At 40.6% G+C, this 24,028-nt stretch overlaps 1 protein-coding gene across 1 annotated transcript in view; it reads right to left on the bottom strand.

Moving 5' to 3' along the window:
- The window catches only part of COL24A1 (collagen type XXIV alpha 1 chain), a 331,418-nt gene that overhangs the window by 182,559 nt on the left and 124,831 nt on the right, over positions 1-24,028 (bottom strand). The window contains 4 exon segments of the mRNA XM_021090341.1: positions 13,381-13,425; positions 17,137-17,190; positions 20,061-20,105; positions 21,607-21,660. Coding sequence (XP_020946000.1) covers positions 13,381-13,425; positions 17,137-17,190; positions 20,061-20,105; positions 21,607-21,660 — 198 coding nt within the window.

The following is a 24,028-nucleotide window of genomic DNA, read 5'->3' as shown; positions in this document are numbered from 1 at the left end:
TGGCCATAGCTCCAATTAGACCCCTAGCCTGGGAACCTCCATATGCCGCAGGTGTGGCCCTAGAAAGACAATAAATAAATAAATAAATAAATAAACAATATGTTAGATCACAGAGCCCTAAGAGACACATACAAGCATTCCATGCAACAGGAATGTACTTCGGAACATATGATCTCTAAAATAGATCATATGTTAGGCCACAAAACAAGTTGAATTTACAGATTTAATTCAATCCCTCTGAAAATTCCAATGGTGTTTTTTACAGAAATAGAAAATATAATCGTAAAATGTGTATGGAATCACAAAATATCCCAAATAGCCAACGCAATCTTGAGAAAGAAGAACAAAGCTGGAGGCCTCACGGTTCCCAGATTTCAAACAAATTGTATTACAAAGCTGTAATAATGGAATTAGTATGGTACTGGCATTTTTTTAAAATCACACAGACCAATGAAACAGAATACAGAGTCTATAATTAAACTGACGCATATATGTTCTATTAGTTTATGACAAAGGAGGCAAGAATACTCAATTGTGAAAGGATAGTGTCTTCACAACAAATGGTGCTGGGAAAACTGGATAACCACAAGTAAAGAATGGTACTGGATCCCTATCACACATCATACACCAGAATCAACTCAAAATGGATTAAAGATGTAAACACAGGACATGAAACTATAAAACTCCTGGAAGAAAATATAGGGGATAAGCTCCCTGACATTGCTCTCGGCAATATTTTTTGTATTTCATACCCAAAGCAGAAGCTACCTAAACAAAAATAAATGAATGGGAGTATATCAAACCAAAAAGCTTCTGCATAGCAAAAAAATCAACAAGATGAAAAATGGAATGAAAGAAGTCCAATAAGGGGTTAATATCCAAACTATACAGGGAATTTGTAAATCAACAGCTTAAGAAATAATCCGATTAAAAAATGGACAAATGATCTTCATAGACTTTAGGAGACATGTTTCTACAATCTTTTCTTAGCCTCTATGCTTCTATTTTCTATGTTAAAAATGCCATCTTGTCCTGTTTTACTTTACCCCATCTTCCTGCTTGAAAAACAGTCGCAGAGCTGGCAAAAGACCTAAGCTTAAGAATAAAGACCTCAAGGCAGAAGTTATTCATGTGGTCAGCTGAATGAGGACGTAATACATTGGTCTAGGCAAGCTGGACCTGTGCAGATGGGCATGCCATTTGCACAGCTTGATATGTCCTCTTCAGAATAAGAGGAAGATGAGCCTCATGGCCCCAAGGGGTTTATGAGGGGTTGTTAGCAGGATCTGCATCAGCAAGGAGAACAGAGGTGCAAAACCAGGCACTCTGGGTTGTCTGCAGAAGCACAATGGTGATTCTCTAGAATGCTATGCATGGACAGCTGATGCCAAGCTTCAAATGCTAATGACTGCTAAATGCCTAAAGGTCAGAATAAAAGCTTAATCAGCAACCAGCTATGTGACTTTTAAAATAACTTAAAAAAAAAAACCCTATATCCTGCACCCACAACCCCCTCCTCACTTGACATAATCCTCAAGGGCAGAATAAAAGCAGTGTGGTTTCGTGAGGCAGCACTCTTGGTCCCTGAGACCTTGAGTCCCCCGGTTCCCACCTTTACTTAAGATAAATGTCTCTGTGTCTTGTTTTATGTTAACTTTTTTCCTTAAGTTTCACAGCAGCCATTCTTCAGCCCCATCCTGCTGAGCTGGTCTCGGCAATAGACAGTTTTCCAAAAAAAAAAAAAAAAAAAGATATACAGATGCCAACGGGCACGTGAAAAAGCGCTCAGCATCATTACTCGGCAGAGAAATGCAAGTCAAAACCACAATAAGATATTACCTCACTTCGTTAGGATGGCTACTATGGAAAAGAAAAGCGATTACAAAGGCTGGTGAGGATGGAGAGAAATGGTAACCCTCGAGCACTCTGGTGGGAAAGTAAACTTCCATGGCCACGGTGGAAAACAGCACGGGGTTCCTTAAAAAATTAAAAACGGAACTACCATATGATCCAGCAACTCCACTTCTTACTTGAAGAGATATGTGCACTCCCATGTTCATAGCAGCATTCTTCATAACAGCCAAGGTCTGGAAGCCACTTAAGGGTCTACAGACATATGAATTGATAAAGAAATGTGATACATGCACACAATAGAACATTATTCAGTCTTGAAAAAGAAGTAAATTCTGTCATTTGAGACAACATGGATGAAGCTGGAGAGGATGTGCTAAATGAAATAAGCCAGACATAGAAAAACAAGTTCTGCACAGTATCAGTGACATCCGGAAATCTTTAAAAAATTTTTTAGAGTCAAACTCATAGAAATAGAAAATAGAAAAGGGCCTGCCAGGAGCCGGGTGGTGGGATAAATAGGGAGATGCTGGCAAAAGGGTACCAACTTTCAGTTGTAAGATGAATAAGGTCTGAGAACCTAATGGATGCCATGGTGGCCAGAGTCGATAAAAAGGTACAACTGAAAGTTCCTCACACACATACAAAAAAGGCAAATATGTGAGGCAATGGATGTGCTAATGTGACAAGGGAATCATTTCGGGATGCAGAGTCGTATCAAATTATTTTATCCTTCAACATCCTAACCCTGTTATTTGTAAATTATACCTTAATACAGCTGAAAAATAAAGTGATACAATGGAAAATTTTATCAGGCATCTTGAATGACCTAATATAAGGAAGTGGAAGCCTCACAAGGAAAAAGAAAGGAAAAAGCGCTGCAAGAAGGGTTAGAATGGATTATGGAGGAGAGAGGAGAGGTGATGAGAGCACATTTGAACTCAGTGAGTTTGAGGTACAATTTTCAACTTCAAAGACTACAGATCCAAGGACATTTTGGCTTTATCTTCTTATTAATTTCTAAAATAGAAGTTACACTTCCTGATTTAGGTTTTGTTTTGCTTAACAAACTGTGTCCTTAAAAAACTTGGTACTAGAAAGACATGTGAATAACTGAGGTGGGTAAATGATGGCAGAGGCACAGCTAAGTTGCAGAGAACAAAGCCTCAAGGTTTAAAGGAAGTGATACCGGCTGACCTGCGTTTGTCAGCCAGGAAAGACTGGAAGGGCATTACCGGAAAGTAATCGGGCCAGGTGAGCTGGGACCCTTGTGTCTTACTCACTCCAGTTATGTGAACTGCTTACAACACAGTTCTGCAAACACTCCAGATCTTCCTGCCTCCACGTATTTTGATCTCACACTATTGTCCCATTGAAATGTCCTTCCATATTCTGACCATCTCACGAGACTGTGTCAGATTTTCAGACACATTAGGCACACGAAAGTCCTCTGAGGATACAGTCCTCTTTCGTTTCTTAATTTATCTCAGTGAATCCTATAAAACATACATTTACTGATGATGTATAATATGTGAAGCCTGTATTCACTGCCAAGGGAGACAGCTTTTTGTAGAGATAGGTCAAATAAAAAAAAGTAACGATGGTATAAAACGAAGTAAGCTAAGGACCCTCCTAACGTACATAACGGCTTAGAGGAGGAAGACGGAATCTACTCGGGCAAGGAAAGCAGCAGAGACTTCAAGGCTGGGCGGCTGACTTAAAAGGGGTCTCGAGAGTTGGCAGACAATGGGAACGGGAAAGTGAAGAAGGTCTTTGGAAGGGACAGGAACAACCTGAAATTAAGTCATGAATGAGTCTGCTACACTCACCGTATGCTGAGTGGCCAGTCTGGGCCGGTAAGTTGGGGAGGATGAGAAGGAAAACTATAAAGATAAATGAGGCAAAGGCTGTGAAAGGTCTTAAAAGTCGGGGTGAAACATTCTTACAACCTACACTCTTAAGGGCTCTAGACTGACCGCCCCCTTATAATCCATGCTGCCCATCCCTCCAGCTTTCTGGAGGAGCCTGTAACATCTAGCGCTTTCCTGATTTCAGTGACTGTAAACTGATTTTGTTTCTAATGGTATTATCAACATCACAGAGAAATACAGATTTTTTTTCACATAGAGAGTTTTCCAAAACCAATTAATCAGAAAATAAAAACAAAACCAAAAACTGAGCATATAATCTAGCTCAGCAGAGCAGATACTATCTTTCTATCTGGAACTGAAGAAACAAAAAGGTTACATTCTTACACATAGTTTTCCATAAAACACAAAGCTGGCTGAATTTATGGTTAAAATGAAATCCAGATTTCATTTAATTATTTTTCCTATAGTAAAAAAAAACCATTAAAGCTTCCATACATATTTTGGAACAAAAATGTGATGCTCTCCCTGAGGCTGCTTTGTTGAGTTGATGAATAAAAAAGAGCTGTTCAAAAAACAGAAAAGAGAGTGCAAATGCAAAATAGCTCAGTCTAACGGGGAATACAAGTCTAACGACATGTCTTTAGAACTATTTCCAAAGCAATGAAAGAAAAACTCAGTAAAATTTGACATGTGGAGATGTTTTGTTCCTTAAAACAGGACTTAAAACAAACATGTACAATATTCAGAAACATGTTTCTACTGAACGCGTGCTGCACATAAAGAGCAGATTCCATTGTTCCTGGAAAATATTTCCTGGAAAGACTCTTAAGAATCTGTTAAGGAAAACAATTGATATATTCCAGTAGGTTACTCTGGACATATACATGGTCTATATAAATGCAAATTAATTCACTGTGTTCACACTTAATAAACAAAATCAATACCTGAGAGCAACAAATCTGCCAGTTTGAATCTATTTTCTGAGTTGAAAAAGTTACATTTGTGTTTAGTGCTGTATTTTTTGCTAATAATAAAGGACTAATAAAGCAGAATTGCATATGGCAGATTGATTTAATAAAAACTGCTCTATCTCATGGGAGTTCCCGTTGTGGCACAGCGGCAATGAATCTGACTAGTATCCATGAGGAAGCAGGTTCAAGCCCTGGCCTTGCTCAGTGGGTCACGGATCTGGTGTTGCCGTGAGCTGTGGTGTAGGTTGCACATGTGGCTTGGATCCTGCATTGCTGAGGCTGTGGTGCAGGCAGGCAGCTGTAGCTCCGACTGGACCCCTAACCTGGAAACTTCACATACCACAGGTGCAGCCCCAAAAAAGCAAAAAACCCCAAAAAAAACAAGAAACTGCTGTATCTCAAAAAAGTATGCTCTTCTAGAAAAGCAAAGGGCAAACTAAAGCCTGTAGGCCAAATCTTGCCCACTGTCTGTTTTTATAAAGAAAGTTTTATTGGGAGCACAACAAGACTCTTTCACTTACTCGTTGTCTGTGACGACTTTCGTATTAAGTAGCAGAGCGGAAACACTGTGACAGAGAGGACATGGCCCCCAAAGCCTAAATACATCTACTATTTGGTCCCTTACAGAAAAATTTACTGACCCATGTTCTAGGATGAATGTAAACCTCAAAATTCAAAATGTAGATATATTAGTTATGTAGATCCGACTTTTTTTTTTTTTAAGTCAGAACCATAAAGATTTTTCAGCAGCCTTACTCTCCGATCCTAACTCTGCATTTGCCTTCTCTAAGAGTGGTAAGGCCAACAGGGGGCTCGAGGCAGCACCTTACCCCTGATCCTTATCATAAATTCCAGCAGTCCACTCTGTTCTCTGATATAAACAAATGACGTATTATCCATCTTAGACATTCTAAGCATAAAACATCACCAGATAGCTTTGTAATTTTAATTGATGTATTACTATCTAAACAAAAGTTAGTGCACTACTAATAAATGAAAATAGCATAGTTTCTATAGTTTCAAAGGGTGCCCTCTTCCAATCAAATTGCCACCCCTAGATCCCTTCTATATAGGCATTTAGAGCTGCCATTTCTTCAAAAGCTGTGATTGCCGTTTGGCAATATCCCTACCTAAAAGAATTGTAACACATTTTTCGCCAAAGCGAGAGTTTATCAACATACGCATCTTTATGAGAGGTGTCACAACTATTTTAACTTCGTGTTAGAGGATCTAATATTTGGGCAAAATCATGTGTAGAATTTTTTACCCATTTTCTGGATGTTAAGTCATTTAACAATCAAGTTTTATTTAGTTGTATATCTAGCACACAGTAAGTGTTCAGTAAGTATCTTCTAATGATAGAACAAGTGAAAGAAATTAAGTTTACTAGTGTCTTTCATTTTCGTTGGCTATAAACAGTCACGATATCCTTCCAGAACACAGAAATATAAGTACATGATGTGGAAGATGAGAGATATACGTATTGTAGACAACTAATTGTTTTTAAATCATAGGATGATAATCTTTAAACCTATTGGGATTCTTGATCTTCATGTCTCAGGGTCGAATACAGAATTATATTTTAAGGATTTAAAAAAATTCTTAGGAGTAAATCTTTAAAAATCAAAGGAAATTTTAAAATGCTTACACATACACACACACACACACACATATATATATATAGATATATATAATTTTTTTTACCAATTTCAAAATAGGTAAAATGATCAAATTTATATTTTCTTAGTCAGAAGTGCCCCAGGCAATAAACACACTAAATGTTCACATCTAAAAATGGGTGTCGTTTTTGTATTTGAAGACATAAATTTTCATTTAAATTTCTCTTTTATTTGATTTTCTTGAAGCTGTTTATTCTAATTTGGGCAGCCTGAGAAACTTTATTTAGTCTAAGAAGGATACTTCTGGTTATTACTCTTTAGTATGAGATGTATGATAAACACCTTGTTCCCTATATTACTCCATATATGTTGGATCTTATTCCTTTCCCTGGAATATTTTACCTTTAAGTCACTTAATGCATGTTTAATAAGGATAAAAGAAAAAATATATTTAATATAAAATAAATGTCCATATGTGTTTGACTTTCAATAACGTCTGTGTTTTTAGCTTGTAGCACAGTAGTATCACATGTATCACTGATTTCCCCAAAGACAGAAATTTTGCCTCAATTTCTATCTTATAATCATGTGGATGAAAAAAAATTGTTGGTTTCTAATAGCCGCTTACACGTGATTTATTCTTGGTCTCCTCTTACCACATCTGGTTTTGAGAAATGAATAATTTTGTGTAGTCTTCGTTTTCCCACACCCTTTAACTTCACGCTAAAAAGTTCTGAAGGACCACATCTAATACCGTAACTGCTATGTTCCTGGTAATTTACTTTGCTTTTTATGAAGAGATGTCATTAAAGAAAACAGTATATCCTGTAGCCCAGAAGACTCAAAAATCCTCTACCTTTGTAAACACCTCAACTGTTCCTAGAAATTTTCTGACTCCATTTTCTTAGATAAATCTCATGTGTTTGACATTAAAAAACACCACACCTCACTTACAAAGTAACAGTTCACCCTGACCTGGTTTTTAGAGAACGGTAGGTCAGCATAGTTGTCCACTTAATTCACTTCCCTTCAACTACCGGGAACTGTAATGTCACAGACCCTCTCCGCTCACATCCACTGACACGTCCTCACACTTCCTGTATCTTCTCTTTCCATTTCACTGATTTGTACTTTTTCCTAATTTTCTATACTTCCGCAGACTTAATAGCATAGTGAAATTAGTTCACTGTGGCTTCTTACTCAAGTAAGGGATGCTATTAAAACATTTCAAAGATGACAAGCGTCAAATACACGATCCTAAAGCAACCGTTTTAACATACCCATGTTTTCAAGACACTTAAGCCACAACGAGGTCCATAATTTCCAGCTCCACAGAGTAATTACAGGACTGTGCGCATTCATTAGGAAAAAACTGGAATTCTTCACTTCACTGTGAAGAGGAAGCTGGACCATCGTCATAACTGCTTTTCAACCCCAGCTCTGCTACTTTCTATCTGATTTGGATAAGTTTAACTTCTCTGAAACCTACGTTTTCTCTGGTATAAAAAAAAGGAATAATTTTTACGTCCCAGGGTCTTTGTGAAGCTCAAAAGATATATGGAAGGCATCTGGCATGTCATCAATTTTCAACAAATCGTAGCTATTTTTATCATGTGCAGGTATACATTCTCAGGATGGAATGCGTGGTGGGTGTACATTTCATGTAACTTTCCATTCCAAGAAAACCCCTGCCACGTAGGAGGTATACGCAGCTTTGCAGCTGTGCTCCAGGGATGTGCCGCTTGAAAACAGGAGGAGGAGATGACATTTTTCAAGGTAAAGCTACTAAGACTCCAGAGGCCTTGCAAAAGGGCGATAGATGGAGGTTTACTTTGTTCTTTCTGCTTGGCTAAATACTGACTTCAGCTTCCGAGACTTTTCCGCAAGGAAATACATGAAGTCACTTTTTACGATTTAGGTAGGTCCATCTAAAGCTACATTCTCCTCTTAATGAAAGAAAGAATGGAACTCATTAAATAAAATCAACTTGTACCAAATTTGATACTAATTTCATGGTAATGCTACCAGAGAGCAGCAAAGCTGACCGCTGTATCAAATGAGGTTTCTAAAATATCTTCCTCCGGTCCTTTCAAGATCTTTCCTGATTCCACTATAAACACATTATATTACATTTCAGTACTTCTCAGAAACTAGTAACATTTAACAATACTTTAATTGCCAGCTTGGTCTATGAGATTATACAGTGAAATTTCTATTTTGCTCTTTTCTAAATCTTTCAAACCACTGATTCAGAAGGATGGACTTCAAGGGTCCTTTTAAAACTAGGACAAACTGACAAATGTTTGATGCAGAGCAAAGAGCCTTAGAACCAGAATCAAAACTTCAGATTTGCTTGCTAGCTGTGTGAATCTGAATGTCACGTAACTTCAGTAACTCAGTTTTGAATGGTGGTAAGATTCATTTGCTTATACAGTGTCAGTAAGATTTATTTTACAAGGGTTGTTTCAGGATTAAATGAGACCATAGGTCTTCAAAAAATAGATTCTTTTAATTTCCTCCTCTGACTCCACCTCTATTTGGCCTTGAATAAATGAGTTATAATCCAGTTTAGAACCAGCCATCAGAAGCTCCAGGATTCTACAGGTCTATAGTGAGAAGTGGGGGACCTGACTCAGGATTACCCACGGCCACCAGCACACCAGGAGGCAGGCAGACAAGCAGAGAGGACACAGTAGACTGCTCGTGAAGTCTTGCTAAGTGGATAAATGAAGGAATAAATGGGGCAAAACCAAACAGTTGATATTTTAAGAGAGAAATCAATGTGATCAGACTATAGGACAACGAGGAGGCTCTCTTCATGTGGGCCAAAAGCGGCAACTGGAATTTAATGTAGTCAAGGTCGCTTTATGAAAAAGTAATTTCAAATTTTATCTTTAAATAACAGACTAAAAAAGGATCCTGGAAGGGACTGCTGATTATCTTCTAAAGACACCTCAGTTTCCTACTATTGAAAAAAGCCTGCATGGTTTAGAGTGTCACCAACAATAAAGAAAATGAGTTAGAAGTTATCATCACACTCAGGGAGAAGGCCGCGGAGCCACTGCCTTTAACATAGTTAGTCTAGCTCTGCTTGCTCCAACTCCAAAAAGACAAACTGGAAGAGGGCCAGAGAAAAGAAGCCAAATTGCAGGTGAGAGGAACACTAGAAAATACCACAATTCTTAGAAAGAGTCATAGATTCTTAGAACTGGAATTATCCTTAGACATCATATATACCAATTCTTTGTTTTTCCACAGTATTCCTGACAACTCATAAACTGTTCAGTTATCAAAGGCCTATTGCATGCTGGGGACTTTTACTGCAGCCTTCGTCCAAAGGATCACCTTGAATAGGCCCCAAACCCACTCACTTCTCCCCAGTGCTGTCTTCCGCCCTGCCGTCTGTCTCCCCTAATCCACTGCAAGAGCACCTCCCGGTCTCCCTCTTCTCATTCTGCTCCTCAGTCATGTTCCAGCTTCCCGGCGCACCACCACAGAGTGATCTTAAATCACACACTGGCTTCTGCAGAATACGCCAATGATTTTCCAGCTACTTTGGGATCAAGTCCAAAATAACAAACATGACTCTGAATGACTTGGCTCCTGCCTTCGCCGTTAATACCACCTAATGCTGCTTTTCCCTGGGCTCACCGAGGTCTATAACAAGGGTAACACTGGCTTCCTAGCAGTTCCTCAAAACAATTCCGGGCCCGCCCACTTAGACCCATGCATGTAAGAATAACTACCACCAGGCCATTGCATCCACCATGTACCAAGTTTTCACTATATGACCAGCTCCGGGCTAAGTGCTTTACGTGCATCATCACATTACATTCTCGTAAGAAACTCTACGACATAGTTATATTTCACACTTCTACTGCTGAGGAAAATATTTTGAGAAATTAAGTGATTTCCCTAAGGCAAGGCATGTGTCAAAGGTGGGAGGGAGGTCCTACTGAATAGGCCAGTAATGGTCCGTTTCCCCACGGAAACGGAATGGGATAGCTAACTATCCCATTCTTTACGGTCACAGCTCACATGGCATTTCTTCAGAACAGTCTTCTCTCATCTTCTGATCTAAATTTGGCAACTCTGTCACAGTTCTTCAGAATCTTCCTCTACACAATTATTTATTTAACGTCTGTCAAACCTCTCACAGACTACAAATTTCATAAAAGCAGGGATCACACGTTCAGTAAATGTGCCTAAACATACAAGTCTGCTGAATACATGGTTGCAGAGTGTCATCCAAATAGTCTTGTATGGAAGACTCTGAGTATTAGCAATTCAATTAATAGTCCTGCCTACACAAAGAGCTGTCCCTTATAATGTCTGTTCTCTTCGGATCCTAATTCTGGTCTCTTGAACAACACTGAGAAAGTATATTCTCTTTCCTGTTACAGCTCTGCAAATACTTTCAGCCTAGAAGGTTAAAGACGGACAGGACTGGCAATTAAGGTGGAATAATTCCAGATTTTTTTCATAAAAGTAGATGCTAGAATGAAGAGAATAAGGAGCACCTTTTGAAATCAGAGACTTGTTCAGGGCACACTGATAGAAATTAACTATTTGCCTATAGTCCAGACATGAAAGACAGATGGGACCGCTGTGCTGGGCACTCTGTGTCACAAACTGTGCTCTAACTGGTGTGCACCTAGAGAGGAGCAAGACTGGAGGAGGCCTGGCTAAAGGCCGCGAGTGACCAGACCAAAGGCTGGAAAAAGTGAAAGCCAGCTGTGCGATTACAACTAACTTAATTATTCCCCAATTACAAGACCGACACCATGAAATGCAACCGTGTTGTCCCGCACCTCTTGAGAGTTTTAACAGAACTCTGGATTAGATGAACTATATTTCTAAGATTTTGAAATTAATACAGTAAAATAAAAGCTGGGAATTACCAAGAGCCAAAAATACCCTTTGGGCATTTTACAGATCTTAATTTGATACGGCCACTAAGGTTTTTTGAAAGCCTTTACCGCCCATCCTTAATGAGAAAGATGGAACCTCAAAGCTGGAAAGGTCCTTTTGTGAGATCATTTAACTGATGCCTGAGACCACTCTGTAAAGTCTAGTCCAAGTGACTCTTAGCTATAACATCAAAACATCTCAGCTACGTTGATTAAACTGATGGGGAGGGGCCCTTTCACAAGGGGTACTGGTATTAAGTCTTCACGAACACTTTAAATATCTTAAGTTGTATTTGTCAATTATATCTCAATAAAGCTGGGGGAGAATCCCCAGCACGGTATAATGCTTTGCATTTCAAGATTTGGATTTTAGTTTGGAGCTATGGGTTTAAATCTCAGCTTAGCAATCGCTTTAGCTATGTAACTGGATAGGTTACTTACTATGCTTCAGTTTCCTCATCTCAAAAACTGGAATAACGGAATGGATATTTTTCTTTTTCTTTTTTTTTTTTTTTGCTTTTTAGGGCCTCACCTGCAGCATGTGGAGGTTCCCAGGCTAGGGGTCTAATAGGAGCTACAGTTGCCAGCCTACACCACAGCCGCAGCAACGCAGGATCCGAGCCACGTCTGCGACCTACATCACAGCTCATAGCAATGTCAAATCTTTAACCCACTGCACGAGGCCAGAGATCAAACCCGCAACCTCATGGTTCCCAGTCAGATTCATTTCCCCTGCACCACAATGGGAACTCCCAGAATGTATCTTTTAAAACTGTTTGAAAATTAAATGAAATGCCACAATATGAAACATCACTTAGAATTATGCGTGGCCTGGCACAGAGTGAATAATCCATAATTGTTAATTTCTCACCAAGGACAGAAATATACTACTGCCAAGACAGTGCATTTCCTCTTTGGAGAGCACTGCCAAGGGGCTCCTATACTATGCAGAACCAGTCCAACAGGACAAAAAAAATAAAACGTAGAAGTTTGATTTATAAGATGTTATTTTAAGACAAGAGGTTCTTCATTGGTATTTGAAATTTGACTATAAATTCTAGTTTGTACATTGCTTAAGCAATCCGTTACTCAGAAATAGAAGAATTTCATTTCTTTAAATTTTTAAACATGTTAATGAGAGACATACAAATTACATTCATATTTGATGAGAAGCCTTGAATAATCAAATTAGTATAAATACTCCATTGAAATTTCCCTTCTTGGTTTAAAAAAAAAAAGAAACAAAATATCCACCTTCAGTGTCACAGGATTAAATGGAATGGCCATGATCTCAACACTAAATGGATCATCTCCCTATTTTTATTAATAATTAGTGACAAAAAAATAAGAATATCGGAAATGCATTGCTGTTTTAACCAGACTAGAAAAAATATTTAATTATTTAAGCTTATAAAAATTTTTTAGAAAATGTTACTTTTATTTAAGTTGTAAGATGGATTATAGGAAATTATATTGATACATACAAGCTATTAAACACTGATATTAAATAGCATCACTTGTTTTGTGACAATCCAGCATACGCTGTAAATAAATTCACTTGTCTTTCACTCATTTAATTTACCACTTTATACGTTATGTAGGTTCATTTGTTAGAACATTGTAGCTGGCTTTCCCTATTGCAAAGTTAAATTATCTCTAACATATCCAATTCGAATACAACGTGAAGCCTCCTCTTCTGCAATAATGTAAATTTAAGCAAACAAATTTTTTTTAAGGAAAGAAATTATGTTTTCCAATGAATTACCTTATGTTTTACACCCAGCCTTCCAATGGAAAGAATATCTTCCAACTACAATATTTTATGGTTTGATAATTTGTAGCTTTGTAGTCATGAAAAATGTTACAGTCAAATTTAGTTTGAAGTGATAGGAACTAAATGCAAAGACCAAATATTAGCAACAAGAATGTTCCCGAGGCCACAAGTGTGACTGAGATTGGATGAAAAACATCAGCACCTGTGTTTTCCTCCGTCCCCCTTTTGTATAACAGGTTTTACTGGTCACATCACAGTGAGTTTAAATTTGCAGTGGATAAGCACTTTGTATTTTGATTTTATAAGCACAGATCATGACTAACATGATTACTGAGAAGGCTCACGAGATGATCTAAAACACGCAAGAGCGTAAAATAAGCTTACTGTGTCACCAATTTTTCCGATGTTTCCTTGGTCCCCTGCTTCCCCCTGTTAACAGAAAATATGAAGTCAAAAGATGATTACTTTCCAAACAGGACTACTCTCAATATTGTTCCTGTTTTAATTTCGATGTAATTATCTAGTTATAAACTAGAGAATAACTAAGGAATTTTCAGTTATTCAAAACTCTGTTACGGTATTTCTACGGAACTTTGCCTTTCCACTATTTTCATTCAAATAGTAATAACCTGTTTGCTGTTTTTTTTTTATATTTGTTTTTGTCTTCCCAGGGCTGCACTCACAGCATATGGATCAAATGTGAATATAAGGGTTGAATCGGAGCCACAGCTGCCGGCCTACCCCACAGTCACAGCAACACCAGATCTGAGCCGCATCTGTTACCTACACCAAGCTCACGGCAACGCCGGATCCTTAACCCACTGAACGAGGCTAGGGATCAAACCCCCATCATCATGGATACTAGTCAGGTTTGTTACCGCTAAGCCATGATGGAAACTCCAGTAATAACCTGTTTACTTAAGTTGCATTCTTCTGTTTATTAAAACACTTTTACAAATAAAATTTTAAAAATCAAGTATCTCCGGAGTTCCCATCGTGGTTCAGTGGTTAACGAATCCAACTAGGAACCATGAGGTTGCGGGTTCAATCCCGCCTTGCTCAGTGGGTTAACGATCCGGCGTTGCCATGAGCTGTGGTGTAGGTCGCAGATGCGGCTTGGATTCTGCATTGCTGTGGTTCTGGCGTAGGCCGGTGGCTACAGCTCCGATTCTACCCCTAGCCTGGGAACCTCCATATGCAGCAGGAGTGGCCCAAGAAATGGCAAAAAACAAAAAAAAAAAAAAAATCAAATATCTCTGAGGTATGCTCCATAAAGGCAGAGCGGCAGGTGCTGTAGGAGAGGCTCAGAAGGATGACAAGAGGGACACTCCCTGTGCTTCAGGAGGCGGACTAGCTCATCTTGCTGAGCAGAACAGGTTCCCCTACAAGTAAGTGGTAAAGGGCACAGGAGCAGGCACCCTGTGGGCAGGTGCAGCTAGAGGGGCTTCACTGGAGAAGTAATGCATATTCTTAACCTTAACCACAATTCTGCAGTCCCCAAACCTCTGAAAACCCAAAGCTACTCAGAACACTTTTGGTGGCAAACTTGACTTAACCGGAATTGATCTGAGTGAGTCCATCTAAAGGCTTGATGTATTTCGATTAATCTAAGCATCGTCACATTTCTCGACAGAAACATCGATGTGTCTAACTCCGGCGGCTGCCCCGTAGTCTGCTGGAGGTGTTTCGGAAACTGCAGCATAGGCACCACACTGTCTTTCGCAAGTACAAACATTAATGGCTTCAAATAAATCATGAACCTGTGTTTGAGCTGGGCCCTGGAGAACAGGTCACTTTTACACTGGTGATGAGAAACGGCTATTTTTTTTTTTTTTTTGTCTTTTTTTTGCTATTTCTTGGGCCACTCCCGCGGCATATGGAGGTTCCCAGGCTAGGGGTCGAATCAGAGCTGTAGCCTCCGGCCTATGCCAGAGCCACAGAAATGCGGGATCCGAGCCGCATCTGCAACCTACACCACAGCTCATGGCAACGCCAGATCGTTAACCCACTGAGCAAGGGCAGGGACCAAACCCGCAACCTCATGGTTTCTAGTCAGATTCGTTAACCCCTGCACCACACGGGAACTCCAGAAAGGGCTATTTTTAATGGTGAGGAATGGCTTGAGCAAAGGCTGAACAAAAAGCACAGATTAATGAAAGGCAGAAGATTAAGCTCAGGGTACCACCACGTAGTGTTAATCTGACAAGAATGCACATTTTATTTGCATCAGAAATAGGAGTTTAAACCCCGACTGCTGTGAATATTCATAATTATATTTCGGTGTGGGGTCGTTAACCTCCCTGAGCAGTACTGTAGCCATTCAGGATCTGCAGCTACTCAGCCTGGAAATGAGCTGGTCTGAACTGATACACACTGCATTTCAAAGACTTTGTACAAAAAAAGTCAATAATTTTAATATTGATTACATGCTAAAATAATAGTATTTTATATCTTGGGTTACATAAATACATTACTACAATTAATCTCACCTTTTCTTTTTTTTTAATTGTGGCTCACATCTGTATTCATAATATATACGCTCTTGAACGGTGCTGATTTTAAGCACTGAAACCTAATATTCACATAGGTAACTAGTTTGAAAGAAACTTTCAAAGACTACAAAATTTTTCTTTTCAATTTCTATACACATGTAGTTGAAGAGTGAAGAAGAAATCACTATAGTAGGTTGGAATTTCTAATTTTTGACTGACAGTTGATTAGCTTTTTAGAAAATCTGTGGCAGGATTTTTATGTATCTTTATACATAATTGCTTTTCTTTTATTCCTCCCGCCTCACACGACGCCCCTGTCCAACACCAACTAGGGAGAGGGCCCTTGTGATACAAAGTCCCGGGGAAGGTCTGTGTGAACAGGCAGAAAGCAGAGCTGCCTGCAGAGCACCCACACTCCCGCTTCAGCTCAGAGCCTGAGGGTAGCAGGGGGTGCCCTGGAGGACGCAAGGGGAGAGAGGAGCTGCCCCCAGGGCTCCTCCGGAGATCGAGATCGGGGGGTTCTGCGAGAGGTGGGACAAGTGCTTCCCTGGAACGTCAGCTCCCTGCGGGGGTGGGGGGGGATCTCCTCCACTTTCCAGACACAAGCCGCTCAGATGCTGAGAACAGCAGGAGGCCTCCTGCCGGTTTTGGTTTTACTGGATGGGAGCTCACAGGAGGCCACTGCAGAGCTCTCTGGCAGTAGAGGGATTAACCCCAATAAAGGGGAATCAAGCTTCTGTTTATAAATATCGAGCTCCTATTTTCTTGGAATTTTTCTATGAAACTTGAGAGTCGGGTACATATAATCCCCCAATATAATTTCAGCAAGACATGCTGACACATTAAAAATGTTTCAGCTCATATTTCTTTATAAATTGACTTCAAAAAGTGTTGTTGGGCTTTTTCTTAGATGCTAGTATCATAAAAACCATGAGTTTAATATAAATATTGAACTCTAGCTTTAGGAAATGCAGCAATAATTTGGTGATGCATTTCAATTTTTCATTAAACTTGGACCAATCACTAATTCTGATAAATTACTTTCAGATCTAATCCTGTACACATAAAACCACTGCATTACTTTACAGTTGTTGTTACAAAAAATCACACAAAACTCGGAAGTAAGGCAACAAAGTAGGTTACATATTCTTTCCACATCACGAGGCGTGACGGCCACACCCAGTGATCACCCCAGGCAGGAGCTGACTTCGACTCAGCGCACACTACTGGTTAAAGGATCCAGACCTAGTGAAGCCATAGACGTAATTAAACAGGCATATCGTCTCTAAAAGAAATGTACGGACTTGCAGACTTCTTCCCAGTAGACCAGACATCCCCACAAACTAAAGTTTACTGTCCTGTACCTAACCGCAAATCTCAACATTTCTCCACTAAAACGCAGATCCAGTTATAGACACAGACATGATCAGAGTCACAGCTCTTTATAGACAGATACATAGGTAAAAAATAAGCACACATAGCATTTCAAAGCCCATTCACACCAGTTTTAATTTACTACTGGTTCCTTCACTCATTAATAAGCTGAATAAAACCTTTTGACATATGTTCATTTGGTATTCTTATTAAAGTCACTTTTATCTTCGTGAAAATTATTCTGTGTAACTGGTAATAAAGCCTGGTGCTTTACCTTCAGGCCTTCTGGTCCAGGCTCACCTGCATACCCCTTTGGACCGGGTTTTCCCTACAAGAAAAAAAGGAGAAAGGTTGCATCATTCTCATTTTCGAAAGTTTCCTAAGACGTATGAAATTAAGACTATTCTGTGAGTGGAAACACTTCACAATATTTGACAAACGCATTTCATCGAACCCTTAGCCACTCCTCATACCATGTTTGACTGTCTTCTATGGGACGTGCCCTGATCTAGGGACCAGAAATTGAGGCGACACTAAATACACTTGCCTTCATGGAACTTACACTCTGGAACACAACGTACTTTTAAAAATGAGTAAAATACACACAGTATGATAGGCAGTGATAAATCTGAAGGACACCAAATTCAAGCAACGAAGGGAGAAATCAACTGCCGTGGGAGTTTTGCTAAAAGGTTTGACAAGACCGCCCACAAAAGACCTCACGGAGAAGGCGGCAATTGAATACAGGCTTTAGCAAAGGACAGGGTACGTGGCTTCCGAAGGAAGAGCGTTCTAAGCAGAAGAACAGAACCCGTGCAAAGGCCTTGAGGCAAGAATGGGCCTGGGTGTCGGGGAAACGAGACGCCGACACAGCTGCGAGGGGAAGAGAGCAGTTCGGGAAGGCGACGGGACGGGCGGCAGGTGGGAAAGGCCCGCCAGGTTACAGTGAGGGCTCTGGCTTCACGCTGGGTCCCTAACTCTCTCGGCCCCCGGGGAACTCCAGGGCTTTGGCTCTAACGCGGAGTGAGACAGGAAGCTTTCTCAAGCTTTGAGGAAAGCAGTGCCTGGGTCTGGGTTTTAACAGGGCCACTCTGACGTAACAGCAGAAGCAGGAGCCGGAGTATTGTCTACTGCAATGGTCCGGGCAGCCACGGCAGTGGCCTGGCTCGGGGTGGTCCCAGGAGGCTGTGGGAAAAGGGAAGATTCGGTATCGCGGGGGAAGGGAGTTTCCAGGGTTGCTGACAGGTCACGGGTGGGATGTGAGAGAAAGAGGAGCGTCAAGCATGAATTTTCTTAATCTGAGCAAGGGAGCAAATGAAATGAGGGAAAATGTGGGGAGAAAAGGTTCGGAGGGTAAATGAAAGTTTATTTTCGGAAATTTCAGTTCGATAGTCTTGTGAGACAGCCAAGCAGAAAGAGCCCGTGGTAGAAAGATCCTCCGCGTGAGAGTTCACGGGCAGACGGTTCCGACCGGCACAGAACACGCTGGAAATCACCAGCACTTCCATGGCCTTTAAAGCCATTCGTCAGACCTACCAGTCCTCTGGGCAGTGCGTGCGGACAGAAGAGGGAAACCCACAAACGAAGCCGGGGCACTCTGACATTCAGAATTTGAAGAAAGGAGGGAACATGCAGTTTGCTGCCAGAGTCGGGAGGAAGATGAGGCAGACAAGGTTCCCAGGAGGAGAGCGACGGGGCCCCCGAGGGAGCTCGACCGCGAGGGCAGCAGACGGGACAGGCCGCCGAGTCGGTCCAGCAAGCGGAGGCCACCAGCCACCCCGCGAGACCGGGTGCCATGGAGCTGAAGGGACGAGGGTGTCAGCAGACAGGGCGCGGAGAAAAACGGCAAAGAGCCAGGTAAACACGCACCTTTGAGACGTTTCACGGAACAGAAAGGAAAACCTGGAAGAAGAGCTGGGGGAACGTCATGTTTGTTGTTTTGAAGCGGGAAGAAGTAATAGCATGTTTATACGCTGATGGGATTGACCCACTAAACTAATACCTGACTATGCGAGACTTGATTAGGGAGGTCATAATACCTCAACCCAGGTGACAAATTCTCATCTAGGAGTAGAAGAAATGGGTGCGGAGATTGCTAAAAAGGATACGAATTTACTCACACTTAACAGCCACCAGCCATTATACGTCTGGATTTCATTATTTCTATCCATTAACAAATAGCCTCCTATTTTTCTTTCTTAAAACAGAGCAAAACAAAACAAACAATCCTCTGGTTCTCAATATGTTTCGACTACATACAAAAACTTCAGCAACTTAAAATTAGATTTAGGACTGCTACCCAAAACCTTTTTCAATTTTTGTCTTTGCCTGTGTGAGATTGCCTAGTACATCCCTAATAAGCACAAAATAGAGCAAAGAATCAAGAGTTATCCTATTATTGTTAAAAACCAATTGTTCTCAAATCCATTTGTAGACATAAAATAAAAAAACTACTACATATATCAACAATATTTACCAAAAAATGTTTGAAACAGCCGTAGGAGGGATATTTCGTTCCTCTTTGACGATGCGCTACTCACTCAAGCTCTGCAGCATATTGAGAAACAGTCACACATCCTATCTAAGTGATGGGAGGCTCCCCCTGCAATCAGGCAGCGGCACACTTGGGATCCCCTTGAAATCCAGAGACTGAGAACACCAGCAGTGAGTCACACTCTTGGTCCTGCTTGAGTGCTATCACTGGGCTTATCTTGAATATGTTGCCCTTAAATACGTAGCACTCAAGATTTGTCTTTCTATCCAAAAAAACCCAAAAATGCCGATGATATCTTGAAGGTTTGTTTTCAGATTAGGGATGATTCCTGTGGCATACTTAGGGCAGTAACTTAAAATATGGTGCCATTAAAACATATTTCCATGGAGTTCCCGTCGTGGTGCAGCAGAAACGAACCCGACTAGGAACCATGAGGTTGCGGGTTCAATCCTTGGCCTTGCTCAGTGGGTGAAGGATCCGGCGTTGCCGTGAGCTGTGGTGTAGGTCGCAGACTCGGCTTGGATCCCACGTTGCTGTGGCTGTGAGGTAGGCTGGCGGCTGCAGCTCCGATTTGACCCCTGGCCTGAGAACCTCCACGTGCCATGGGTGCAGCCCTAAAATGACAAAAGACAAAAAAAAAAAAAAATTCCAAAACAGTTGTTTTAAGAGAAGTGCTTTTTGAAAATTATTTATATGATACCTACTCTTAGCCCCAGTTCTCCAAGGGGTCCAATGGGTCCTTCTTCTCCCTTGAAAAAGATCACAACACGTCACGGCCTGGAATAAGTGTTTCGTAATGCAGATCCTTAATCTACTCTGAAATGAGAAGCACTTTCTGAGCTGCGGTTTTCTTGTATGTTTAGAACCCTGTTAGCCCATAAAAACGTTTCATGTGACAATCTCACATCAACACTAGGGGATGTGTACAATCGGATTATCTTTATTCTGCAGATGATATATGTTAAATATGGAAAACAGAGTGGTTAAGAGTGAAAGTGACTAGAGCATCACAAAAATCAGAGTTAGGAGCCACTGAGCTCACGAACTGACGAACAGCCTTTACCTTCTCAAGTTCAGTATCTCCGACACAGAGAGGAACTTAAGTAAGTTCTGAATAGATGGAAACCAATACTCACTGGTATATTAAAAATTGCCAGTACAGGAGTTCCTGTCGTGGCTCAGTGGTTAATGAACCCAAACAGCATCCATGAGGATGCGGGTTCGATCCCTGGCCTCACTTAGTGGGTTAAGGATCTGATGTTACCATGAGCTGTGGTGTAGGTCACAAATGTGGCTTGGATCTGGTGTTGCTGTAGTTGTGGTGTAGGCAGCAGCTACAGCTCTGACTCAACCCCTAGCCTGGGAACCTCCGTATGTCATGAATGCGGCCCTAAAAAGACAAAACACAAAATAAATACATAAATAAATATAAATTACCGGTATAGAAGATGTTTCCTCTTGGCACATTTTGAAACTTAATTCATTCACTAAATATGTTTCTGAGTCTTAGTTCTGTCTTAAATGTTAGACAAAAAGGTTATCAGATCCTACCAAAATGGGGCTTAATGTCTAGAAGTTTCCTGTTTTGTCTAATTTACAGGTTCAATATTCTTGGGGTCAAACCAGGTATAATGTCATAAAATATAAAATTTTGAGCACTCTTCTAAGGATAAAACACTGTATGGGTGGAGAGAGAATAGAGGGACATAAAAAATAATTTTATAAATTATTCTCTAAGAAAATAAAAAATAAATATATGTTTGTTCTATTTATTGACATATTTTCTAAACATACTGATTTTTCACCTTTAAATAAATAGTTGATATTTACCACATCTTAACAACATCTACAGACCTCTTTAGAATCATATATTCTATTTTAGTTATTTAAAAATTTTTTCTCAATCCATAGTTCAATGAAAATATGATTTATTGGCTTAGAAATATAAAATAGACATAAATGGTAAATATAAGTTCTAGTACATATGAGTAGTATTCTGGGCTCAGATTCTTCAGACATTCCATGGAGAGAAACCATGACATAAATCACTTAATGAATTCAGAACACTAAAATGGTTCCAAATCCCAATCCATACCTGCCAATATAAAACAGTAACTTGAAATTCTCAATGGCAAAAATTGTCCATAATAATGCAAAGTTTTCTTTGACCCAAAACTAAAGTCCCACAGAAAATAAAAAAGGAAAGTTTGAATTAAAATATCACTGAACAGATACTTATTTTCTCCATACCTGAGCTCCTTTGAGACCAGGAGGCCCAGGAGGCCCTCTATTTCCAATGTGTCCCTGTAGAAGCAATAGAAGAGCACATGATAGGACTGTTAGCTCAACTAATACCTCAATAGACATTAATCTGAGATGTGCAATAAGCAATGTAAGAGCACATGATAGGACTGTTAGTTCAACTAATACTTCTTCAATAGATACTAATCTGAGATGTGCAAATAAGCAATATAAGAGCACACGATAGGACTGTTAGCTCAACTAATACTTCTTCAACAGGCCTTAATCTCAGATGTGCAATATTAATTGGTACTATTCATTGCTCATTAGGAAGTCACCCAAATGAGATGGGAAGACAGATAAGCAGAAAACTGCAGGCATCCAAAAAGTTGGAAAACATACAACAAACATTTTAAAGCAACGATAATTTCGCATAATTTTCTCAGTATGTTACTCTTCGATTAGACACCTTTTCATAAAAAGAGCACCTAAATTGAAAGCAACAGGCCTCACTGTTAACCTGGTACTAGTACAATAAATAGATAACGGAATGTCTACAAAGCCTGAAAACAGATGGAGAAGATGCAGAGCGATCTGACATCTGTTGAGAGACCAGCAAAGTCTGGAACCATTAACATGAATGTTCTTCTACTTTTTTCCTCTTCTTACTCAGGGCAGGAGAAAGAGAGGACAATTTGCAGAAGAGAGTAACAATCTGAACATGGTTAGGAATTTCAAGGTTAAGAGAAATCTTTTATTCTAAATGCATGTTGTTAAAAATCAAACAGTTTCTGAATAACAATTCATCCAAGTAACTACAACAAAAATCTTCCTATTTCAGAAAACACCCTATACCATCTATTCAACATGGCAATGGTTTACTTACTCAATTCTGTTCCCCTAACTTTGCAATGTGCCGAAGTTTTAAGTAAATCTCCTTTAAGAACTACCTTTCATATTATTGCTTTAGTGAGTCTAGAAACATTAAAAGGTTTTTCATCTAATTTTTAACAGTAGCAAATAACTATGTCAAATAGAAGATTTACCCACATGACTGATTGCTAGTTTGGAACACAAGAGTGACAGACTGCATGAGAATCTTTCCTTCTGTATATCTTGGTCTATCAATGCTATGTTATTACATAATGAGAAGTGAAAAGCTTTTGTCAGTTTATTAAGTCTCTATTATACAATCACAGGCTTATTCTGTACAGACCACTAGTCAAGAAACTGCATGAATTTAGGCAATAACACAGTTGTTTTGGGCAGCTTTCTTACTTTCCATAGGAAGAGATAGATTACTGAAATGAGTGCATGTTATTCTATGCAAGTCCAATATATGTTCATCTTTTTTCAGGCAAGAGATTTGTACCACATGTCAGGAACCCCAAATCTTGAGATACACACTGAAAAAAAAAGGGTGCTTCAAAAGGTCTGGCTTTGGAAACCCAGTGCAGCTTAAACCAGGGGAACTGGGAGGCCGTGGGTTCTGAGATGCTCCTAACGAGGGGCTTGAGCATATGGTCTCCCACTTCCCAGGATCCAGTGCGAAGGCAGCGGTTAGGGAAGTGCCTGTTCATTTACTGATGTCAAAGCAACTGCTACAGGGACAGGGACCAGTGGAGACTTTGGGGACAAAGGGGCTGGTGAGCACATTTTTGCACTCTGCCTATACCTTGCTCGCACAGGTGGGTGCACAGAGACACAGCTTCTGTAAAGCCATGGGCGTGTCCCACTCCAGGGCTTTATCACCCCTCCCTAAGGCTGTGGGCATGTCCCACCTTTCGCACTCTCCCTCTGCCTCATTACAGCCCATAGCGTAAAGCAGTACACACAGGGGTCACCACTTGATCACCTGGCCCTGGTGGCCATAGGGGCTTGTGTTCCTGGGCCTGATGGGACTATAACAATCTGAAAGGTAGCCGTCAGCGGGTCAACACACCCAGAGCACTGCACAGACCGCAGACCGCAGCACACCCTCATCTACACAGGAAAAAGCCCAGAGCCAGAGCACTGTGTAGACAGCAGACCAAAGCACACCCCCTGTCTACACAGGAAAAAGGTCCATGTGTTTGTCTTTCAGTTTCAATCCGAAGGACAGGCCTCAGGTTTGCCACACAGGGAGAGACTACAGAGGTGCCCTCAGAGAACACAGGCATTGGACTCCAGCCTTGCACCTTCCCAGGCCTCATCACCGTTCACTGGAGTCTCCAAGAAAGGAGCTCACATGCTCATCCGAGGCCCTGACTTCTGCTGGGGCCCGGGGACCATCTCCAGATCTCCTGGTCTACAGGTCAGTGTGGTTGACAACTGCTGTGGCACAGGGCTGTGTGTATTTGCATCATCTAATAGTTGCTGCCTGAGAAGCTGGTTTCCAATCAGCCTGAAGCTATGCGCTCATATGCCCCCACTGGAACACCTTCCACAGGGC

This window comes from Sus scrofa, chromosome 4 (genome assembly GCF_000003025.6).
Source record: "Sus scrofa isolate TJ Tabasco breed Duroc chromosome 4, Sscrofa11.1, whole genome shotgun sequence".
Taxonomy (NCBI): domain Eukaryota; kingdom Metazoa; phylum Chordata; class Mammalia; order Artiodactyla; family Suidae; genus Sus; species Sus scrofa.
Note: the sequence above shows the minus strand (reverse complement) of the source record. Positions and strands in the feature narration are given on the sequence as shown.